This window comes from Drosophila sechellia, chromosome 2L (assembly GCF_004382195.2).
Source record: "Drosophila sechellia strain sech25 chromosome 2L, ASM438219v1, whole genome shotgun sequence".
Classification (NCBI taxonomy): Eukaryota; Metazoa; Arthropoda; class Insecta; order Diptera; family Drosophilidae; genus Drosophila; species Drosophila sechellia.
Window position 1 is genome coordinate 19,345,195 of NC_045949.1, and position 9,954 is coordinate 19,355,148.

Consider the following 9,954-nt stretch of genomic DNA (forward strand, 5'->3'; position numbering starts at 1 on the left):
AAATAAGAAATATCTATAAAAATACATATTATTTACAAACATATGTACATATGCCATTTAACGGCTAGAATAGATTTGGAATATGCTTTGTTGACGTCAAGAAAAGTCTTTACAGTCCAAAGTATCAACCTTAAAATGATAACTTCTCTCAACAAATAGATCATGGATTTATATGACTGAAAAGTTACGTTCATCATATAAACATATTTAACTACATTTCATCCAAGGCTTAATTGGGTGAACTACTATATTAATTTTTTCGAGAGCATTCCTGCTAACCCGTAATTACCAATCAATTTGAAACATTTAACTTTTACCTGCTCACTCCACTCCGCACATGACAATGGGTGTCTCACTAAAATGGCTCTCTGAAAACCCGCAATTATTTTGCCATTGTTAAGTGCATTTCCATCCACCCCGATTCAATCCAATCCCACCCGCTTCCGCCCGCCCACTTGGGCGGCAGGACATGCGCAGGGCGTGGCAGTCGGCAACCCCATACACCAGTATTCCCGCTGCTTAACCATATTAGTTGCTACTTTGTGTTGTCAATTGGATTTGATTGCCCGGCGAGGGGCGGGCACCACCCACCCAGTAACACTTTTCCAGCATTCGCGTAATTCGCTCCGTTCCGTTTATTGTAAGCACTATGTTCTGGATAAGAAGTCGCAGGGAGCTAATGTATCTTAAAATGGAAGTTCTCGAATACAATCACTAAATTTGATTAGTTTAAGACTTAATACATGACTAGAAAACTCGTTCAAGAACTCGTTGGTATTTACACGGCTTTTCGATTCAATTCAAATATCTGGGGGAAATACAACCATGATTATAGCAAAATATATAAATTAAAATAAGTGTTTTGGTTTCTTTTGGACAAGTTCAAAACGATTATAAGGAACTATAGTTCTTACTAAATCGTAATAATAGATATTTTGAAATAGGTATAACCATATCGCGCTGATAAGATATGTGTTGTTTTGTAACTTCTGTGCTTGTCTAATAGCAAATTAATTTGGTAAATCAAACGGAAATTATTTGATTCGCCAATTCCTTTTAGTTGTATTTCCCCAACTAAAAAACACCGAAAACTTTACTACTTTAGGATCCAGGTCCTCATCCCGATCGAACTGTCTATGTTAACTGGTAGAGTTTCGCATCGCCGACGATGTCCACGTCGCTGGAGTTGTCCTCGTCGCCACTGTCCGCCTCCAGATCGGAGTAGTCATCCGTGGAGTAGCCCTGTTGCATCAGGCACATCTGCAGCTGCTGCTCGCTCGTGGGCTGAGTGGGCGTGCCGCCGACGGATCCGGGATTCAGTTTGCCGTGCTTGGAGTCCCCGGAGGAGGAGGTGGCCTCGCCCGGCTGCTTGCCCGGTTCGCTGCGTGAGAAGTCGACGGGCTCTGCGGCATGGAAGAGTCAAAGAAATTTCCACAAAATTTAGAACTAATTTGATTTGCGTAGAAACTTGAGCCAAACTTTTTGCATCACAAGGAGCTGGCTAAAAGCCAAAAGGTCTAATTGATAGTCCAAAAGTTCCTCAAAGAAACTACTCCACACTCCAGTTTTTGGTGCTTGTGAGCAATTTGAAAAACGCTGACCACTTCTGCTCAAAATGCCTTTTGACAATTTAGTTGCTAACTCAAATATTTCATTGTCTAAAAGTTGGAAAACTTGAGCAGCTCTTTGTCGTTCTATTTGTTCCTAACAGGCCAGCAAAATATTGAATATTTAATACAATTTTAAGAAGGATCATTGAGCTTACATTAAGGAGTGTAATCAGTTTCGTAATATTTAATTTGCTCATTATAAATTTAGGCTAAAACTGAAGATTATGGAATCAATGTACTCACCATTGGCATTGTCGCGTCGGCGCAGCTGCTTTTTATGCTTCATGCGGCGGTTCTGGAACCAGGTCTTCACCTGCGTCTCGCTGAGTCCCAAGGCGGTGGCCAGCTCCACGCGCTCCGGCGTGGATAGGTATCGCTGGCCCTCGAACCGCTTTTCCAGGCCGGACAGCTGCGGATCACTGAACACCGTGCGCGCCTTCCTCCGGCGGCAGTGGCGCAGGGCATTCACGCCCATTCCCAGTCCGAGGGCCAGTTCCGGCACACAGCCAGGCGCTCCGAAGAAGGGCGCTCCCCCGAACAGGCTGGCTGGAAGGGCAAAGGATGCCAAATTTGGTTAACTTCGTTATAGTTGGAACAAATGAAAACTTTCGGTGTTGATGGCCATTTACACCGAGTACTCCGGGTATTTGTGCCCCTAAATGAAGCTAAGTGGCAACAAAAATCTGCACTTCAACATCAGTTGTCCTACTAATTTGGGTTTCATTTTAAAAAAAAGTTCTTAATGTGAAAATAAATGTTGTGCTGGCTTTTTAATTTTTGATTAAACTCTAGCTAGAATTAACTTTTATTTTCCATAAGTTCGAAGCATCTAGGAAGATATCTCAATAATAACGAGTATTAACTCACCTTGTGATAGAAAATAGGGATCCACGGACTTGTAGGTGCCCGACGACGGCGAGAGATATCCGAGGGTCATTTGAAGAAATCCGTGATCGGTGTAGGGTGCATTCGGATAGAGTACTCCATTGGATGCACCACTACCTCCATTTAGGGGCGGCGGAGGCGGAGGTTGAGGTTGAGTCGTGGGCACCAGCGTGTGTTGTGCCGCTCCAGATCCCAACTGCTGCGAAATCTGATCTCCGTTGTAGTGGGAAGCTCCATGTCGTGAGTGGTGGTTGGACCTACGAAGCAAGGGGTTCAATTAGGGGTCTATTGGTATTTCGATGTTAAACTATTCTCCTTTTGTCCAATAGTAATTTTTATTATGGTTTGTCTAAATACAAATATCCCCAGATACTTTTAGCTTTCTCATAAAGTTCAATTCCATTTTTCATAATATCTTCGAACTTATAAAAAATATTCTATTATTTAAAAGAAAATAAACCAAAGAAAGATCTATAAATCATCATATGCTATTTCAAAGTGTGTCTTTAAGTCGGTTTTACTATTGATCCTATTTGAATTGTAATGTTTAAGGTTTAGTTATTCCACAAAGTTAATATTAGTTTCTTTTCTCACTTATTTCGCTGCTTAATCACTCATTTTTCACTTTTCTAGTCATTTATATGGGCTTTAAATTAAAGTTTTTAACTAAAAATTCACTGCAGTAGTAATAAGCTTCGGAAACCAACCGTGGAGTGCTGTGCAAGGACTTGGCGTAATCCTCGCCAGCGTAACCCGACGCAGCCTGGTTGCTGCGGGCAGTAGCCGTCGCGGATGCGGATGCGGACGCCGGCGGATGTGACTGCGGCGGATGCGAATGTTGCGACGGATGTTTGTGCGGATTATTGTCGTGGGCAAATGCGCTTCTGGCACTTTTCACGGCGTTTCTGCTGCTCTTTGGCGCGTAGTTGTCGCTGTTTGCGGCGATGCCGTTGGTATCACTACTATTATTGTTATTGCTGGCACTATTTAAGTTTTGAAACAATATGTGCTCGATGGAGAACGGCGTTTTTGTGGTCAGCATTGTGGTGGCGCTGGCCATCGCTGCCGCCTTGCTGTGCGTGGGCGTGGTGGCGTTGGCATGAGCATGTGCGTCCGCAGGACTCAAGCTGGCCTCATTAAGCATTGCCATTGCGCTGGAGGATGGCCGAGCAGAAGGAGCACGAGGAGCACGAGGAGCAGGAGGAGCAGTGTTGGAGACCGGAGCCAGGATGTGCCAGCCAGCCGGGATATATACGTGTCCTTGGACCGCGCGCGCGCTTATGTTGTTTGCTCGTTGACGGTCGCGTTGAGTTTGCGGCAATCACCGCACATCAACCAGCAAATTGCTCTAAACGAGCTGCCAGCAGACATGTGCGAGCGAGCCGGCGATATGGTCCTGCATCCTGCGGAAAAGGAAAATCGGGGGGGAAAAAATGCGAGCGCAGGCAGTGCCACCCCCTCCTCAATCCGGCTGCAGTTGGCCCGCTTTGCGGTGCCCGCTTAGAGCGGCAATATTCGGGGAATCCCCGTAAGCGGGCACATGAACACACCCCTCGATTTGCATGCGCATAGGGTTGTCCTGCTCTGGCAGGATTTTGAGCACCCATCTCTCTGCTGGCATCCACTGGACATGCGATTAGTGCGGAAAAACCTTAGTTTAATTGACCCCCGTTAGCCGCAAATAAGTTGCACAACTATGGGTCCTTGCTCTGCCGCCATTTTGCGAGGCAGGCACATCCTGCCACGTCCCCAGCCACCCATTTGGCACCCACTTGTCATAATTAACGTGTCACGGCCGCCATTGTTGTCTGTCTGGCTGATGATGTGCGTGCATTAAATGCCACAATTATTAAAATTGAATTAAACAATCGATTCTGCTGCTGTGACAGGATAATTGCTAGGTGGAGCCAGCGCAACTGTACCCGCTGGGTTGGGGGCCACATGTTCGCCTGCTTTGCATTCATATATTTTTTCCCCGCCCGGTTAATTGAATCAGAGCCCCACATAGCAGTACACCACCCACCAAGGACACCCGCCCCCACTAAGTGACACCATCGAAAAAGGGGCGTGCCTCCTTTCCAGCAAGCCACCAATCAGCGAAGAGCTCGCCGAGGGGTGGCTTTCGCCACTATACTCGTCCTGTTTCGTCCTGTTGCTTTGAGCATCCGTTTTTTTTCACTGCGGAAAGTCCTGGATCCTTCAGGGAGAGGGAGACTGTGCGGTGGAGGGGCTCCAAAAACAGAGCGGGAAGGAAGGACAATAACGAGACATCGCCGAGAGAGAAAAAGCATATGACGACGATGCGACCAAAAAGCAAGACAAATTTGCTCGTTTTATTAATAAAATAAGTCACGCAAACTAAGTCGAACGTCATTATTAGGTTAAAGCCCTAAAACGGGCGCATTAGGATGGCATTCTAGTGATCGCGGTGATGGTTGGGGCTGCTTGGAGATGGGCTGCCCTGTTCCTGGCAAAAATATCTCAGCTTCTCTAAGGACATTAAACTATTTATAAAATATTGCCAGCGAGGTTATGGGGCTTGTGGTTACGATTAATAATATTTTATTCTAATTAAAAGATAATAGATATTATATAGATTAATAGATATATATTAAAAGTTATTAAAAAGGAGTTAGGAACAGATTTAAAAAAAAATTAAAAAAAAAAAGATCTAAAGTGTGTTCTTTGCGATCTAAATTAAATTTTATGTTATACAACCATAAATATATTTATTAATACATATATTAGAAATAAAAACTGATATTTATCTAAGAGAAAGAAAACTAATAGAATAAATTATCTCGAGACTTTATATTTTATAGTTACATATAGTTCAGAGCTCCATAGACGGTGGAAAGCTGGAAAAAGGTATCCCAGCCAGAGATGAGCACTCCTCTCACCTGGCCGAAAGCTCTTAACTGGCTGCTCCGCCTCCACATCCATCTCCTCCTCCGTGGACTACTCTTCGGTGTCATCCATTGTTAACCCGCTGACATGAACGTGCCAAAGGGCCTTTGTGAGGACATATATTTTGTTCAGTACCTTTTGAGTCTGCTCGTTGGCGTGTCTACCTTGCGTTTTTTATTGATTTTTCTCGCTAGCTGGAAATCCACGGATTTGCGAGCAGAGATTCCCATGGCGAACTATGAGGGCAGATCATATTTTTGAGCCATCATTTAGTCTGACTAATTTCCCATTGTTGCACGTGCCCCGTCCGATGGGCTGAGCCTAATTTTTATAATAATAAAAATGCTGCTACGTCTGGGGCATCGAATTGCCAGCCACTTTGCGGTTTAAGCTGAAGGAGGGTGCTTTTCCTTGGGGCAATTACAACATTTTGTGTCAGTTTGTCTGGCAAATCCTTCTGCGCTGTCTACATGAACGTCTCCTTGCCTCCTTTTTTGTGTTAGCATAATTCCCTGGAATCAAAGCAGAAGTGTGTCACCGATCAGGTTACATAAGCCATAGGTCGTGCCCGACCTCGCAACAGGGGTGAATATTGGCGGCACATCGCCTCAGATCCTCTTTCCGCATTTAAGTTTGATTCTCGGTAAATTAACTTTTGATACAAGCAACACAAACTTGAACATCCTTGCGGGTCCTTTGTTTTTGGGAGCAGCGCTCAAGTGGCTACATCCTTACGCATCCTTTGTTGTACTGTATTTTTTATTTGCTAAGCCTTCAAGGATGAAAAAATCGTACTTGTAGTTCCTGTTTAAGTATAATTGAGTAACGAATTCCAACCAGCTCAAGCAAAAATGTAAGTTGGTTATTATTACAAATTTATTTAGACTTTCCTTACGTAATGATTACTATTTAAAGCTGAAAAATTGAAAGTCTGCCACGACCGTCAAAATATAACCATTTGTTTTTGGATCTAGTTGGATCAATCTGATCAAAGAGAAATTTGATTTTAGCATTAAACTGCAATTATAGCTCGATATCACCTTAAATGTTCAAAGCTATTAATAGAAAAACATGATGTTAAAAGATAATGCTTGGTTAACGAAGTCTTAATCTATGGTAAGATTGTATTAAAAGATATAAGACATATTTTTTTACATGATAATGCAAACTCTATACTATACAATATACTATGAGGCACTATCTAGATTATTTGTAACAAATTCCTAGTAAATGTTACTAAAATCGTCGCCAACTGCAATATCAGGGATTTTGGAAATTACAGTTGCCATCGTTTTTTTTTTTTTGTCACCACGTTAGGATGCAATTTCTTTTTCATTCCCTACCGACATTATACTTTCACCACTACTAGAAAGTGTGAAGATCTGTTGCCAATAAATAAATATAGTTCTGTTTTGAAGCCGCTATTGAATTTTACCCAGCTCGTCCCACTCTAAAAAAAACCTTACGTAACTCGCAATCAAATGGCTATTCGGTTGCATTTAAATAGAAAATATGCTCGGAAATTGTTGAGTTACGCCCACCAAAAACGCCATATCCGGGAATTCAGTGGCCGAACAATCGAGCGAGTTGTAGGTCCTGGCTGTTCAGTAGATTTCACGATAATTGCGCGGGATAAATTCAATTAAATAGCACACTACATGGCCGTAGAGCCCAACAACTGTATCAAAATAACAGCGATGCTGCCCCCGCCGGCTGATAAAATCGGAAAATGCCAGCAAATTACAAGCTGCCCCTCGACAAATCATCGTGTGCACATATTTCGATGTAATTTAATATGTGGCACGCGTTCGGGAAACTTTTGCCTTCCTAGCTCGACTCGTTCTGCTTAGCACGTATTTTCATTTCATTTTTTCTTCTCGTTGAATGCTCGTTGTTTGTTGGCTGGGAAAGGACCTGGAGGACTTGTGACTCCGGACGACGACGGGTTCATCCACAATTGTTGCCAATGAGAGCGATTGTGTGCCGCAAGGGGTGAAGGAGTGGTGGTGCCCCAGTAGGGGGAGGTGGCAGGATAATTGCATTTGTTAGTGCTCTAATTGTCGGGCGGTCTAATTCGAGGACGAGGGCCAGGACGAAAAGGTTGCTGGGCCTAGGATCACAACAAGAGACTTTTAATAGGCAGCCGACTGCCCAAAACAAAGCACTTCGGAAGGCGGAAAGCGGAAATCGCCACTCGTCGGGGAGTTCAAGTGCCCTCGAGGGAGGAATAGTGGGTGTTCTAACGATCCTAACTCTGTGATTTTGACAATTCAACACCGACAGAACTGACAATTAAGTGCAGAAAATAATGAAGTAATTAAACAGGCTTCGAACAAAATATCGCCCTTAAACTATTTCCCATTTTTCAATAGATTAATTGTTATAAGGGTACTTAAAATACCTGCTAATAGTAATAAATTCTTAAGTAATCTACAGATTTTTTGACGTATTATCTCTCCTTTACATGAATCACGATAAATATAGTTAGCAGGATCATGTAAGTTAAGCTAAAGATACATTTTACAATCCCAATAAGTATCTTGAAATAGAAAACTCCTAATATGTAAATTTAATAATGCCTTATCAATCGAGGTGCTTTATTATCGCCAGTTCCCATCTAGTGCCTCATTTGCAAAGGGACATTATATTCCTGTCGTGCCCAAGAGGCAGAAGCTGGGGAAGAGAAGTCATCTGATGATTTGGCCCGTGGAGAGGCTTGTTATGTTTATTCCAAAATAATTGCCAGCACGTGCTCTATCAGCGTCAATCAACCCAAACAGACAGCCAGTGGAGAGGAGGACATGGGCATGGGCATGGGCATCTTGGACGGAAACAAAAAGAGTAAATAAAAGTTAAGCATCAGGAGTGAGTGGGCCAGTCCATGTGCAAAGCGTTTTCGCACTTATGCACATCATTTACTCCGTTCGCCGCTGTGAGCCCGCATCGAAGGATGTGTTTTTGCGAGTCCTTGCGGGGTGGCTCAGCATCCGCGTTAAGTAGCCGGCTAACAACTGATTCGGCGATAAGACATCCCATATCGCTACCCTCTCGTCCTGTCGTCGCACTTCCGACCCGCTGTGCATCTCTATGGCAATTTACTCAAATTAATTTTCTCACGTGCTCTTTTCTGCTTCCCAGCAGGTTCTAAAATAAAAGTAAAGCACAATGCTTATGGCTAATAAAATTATGGACTTATGGCTTAACGTTGGGTGGTGCAACGCCTTCTCTTTGAACTCCTCGTATTATTCGCAGGCGGACGAAAGAAGAATAGATCAGCGGGAATTTAAAGGCTTTATTTGTGTTGCAAAGAGTTGGAATTCCTTTCACTACAAAAAAATGTTAGTCGTCTTTATTAGCTAATATAATAAAATGTAAATGGCTAAGGTTAACAAACTAAATCTGCAACTAAGCGAGATAAGCTGCAATAGTCGAGTGTCGCGACTATTAGATACCCGTTACATAAATAGTGAAGCGCTACACTAATTTGGATATAAGAGCAGTAAAGAGAGTGCTGTCAAAGACACTAGAATAACTTCTTATTCTAGTGTCTTTGGTGCTGTTGCATGCAGAAATAAACTGCTCAAGCATTCTCCAATTAATTTAGTCCTAATAGGAGGATTTTCAATGCACTCCGGAAATATCCAGCGGAGACACTCCTGCTTGGCGAAGACACCTCACTAGGGATATCGACCCGACTTATCCTAAACCTAAGTATATTTCCTTTATAGTGTCGGAAACGCTTTTTAATTAGGACCTAATCGATTTTGCCATATATATGAGAACCAGCAAAGAGTCGACCTGTTACATACTTTTTATCGAATTCAGTAATCCATTTTACTTCACAAGTAACGGGTAGAACAATAGAGCTATTGTTATCGTTATTCAGCTAATGAGTGGAGTAATTTTCAAATTTGTTAGCATATCAATAGGAATCGGCAAGAAAATAAAACAATAAGAAAAATAAGAGAGAATGCTATAGTCGAGTTTCCCTACTATCAGATACCCATTACGCAGCTAGCAGAAATGCAAACGCGTATCATAATTTTTCTGAGATATCGATAGATATTGGAAAAAAATAAGAATAAAATCAAAAATTGTTCATAAGTGTGGGCGTGGCAGTTTTGGGCGGTTTTTGGGCGTGCCAAATTTGGAAACAATCCTGCGCTACTTACATATATCTAAGCATTCTAGCTTTTATAGTTCCTGAGATCGAGACGTTTATACAGATATGGTCAGATCAAGTCAACTAGTGATCCTTACCAAAAGTTATGGTCGGTGTGCTACACACTTTATATGGAATCTATTATACCCTTCTACTCGATGAACAAAGTGTTGAAATAAAAATAGAGCAATAGACACTTTTGGGAAGGTCTATTAGTTTAAGTACGGACATGTCTATATCTACTCGGCTGTTGATACTATATGGTATATAGTACTATACTACACTATATATAGTTAGAACCTTTCAAAAACAACTAGAGCATTAGTTTAATTCCCTTGTTTAATTGGGCTATAAATATAAAATGCATTCATCATAGTATGTACTAAAACT

The 9,954-nt window shown here is 42.3% G+C and overlaps 1 protein-coding gene across 1 annotated transcript; it reads right to left on the bottom strand.

Moving 5' to 3' along the window:
* Positions 1 to 611: 611 nt before the first annotated feature.
* Positions 612 to 3,715, bottom strand: LOC6614735 (brain-specific homeobox protein). The gene is made up of 4 exons (XM_002039123.2): positions 3,203 to 3,715; positions 2,478 to 2,752; positions 1,854 to 2,156; positions 612 to 1,403 (listed from the first exon to the last, which is right to left on the bottom strand). Exons 1-4 carry the CDS (start codon positions 3,643 to 3,645, stop codon positions 1,135 to 1,137), a joined length of 1,290 nt encoding a protein of 429 aa, XP_002039159.1. The 5' UTR covers positions 3,646 to 3,715; the 3' UTR covers positions 612 to 1,134.
* Positions 3,716 to 9,954: the final 6,239 nt, after the last annotated feature.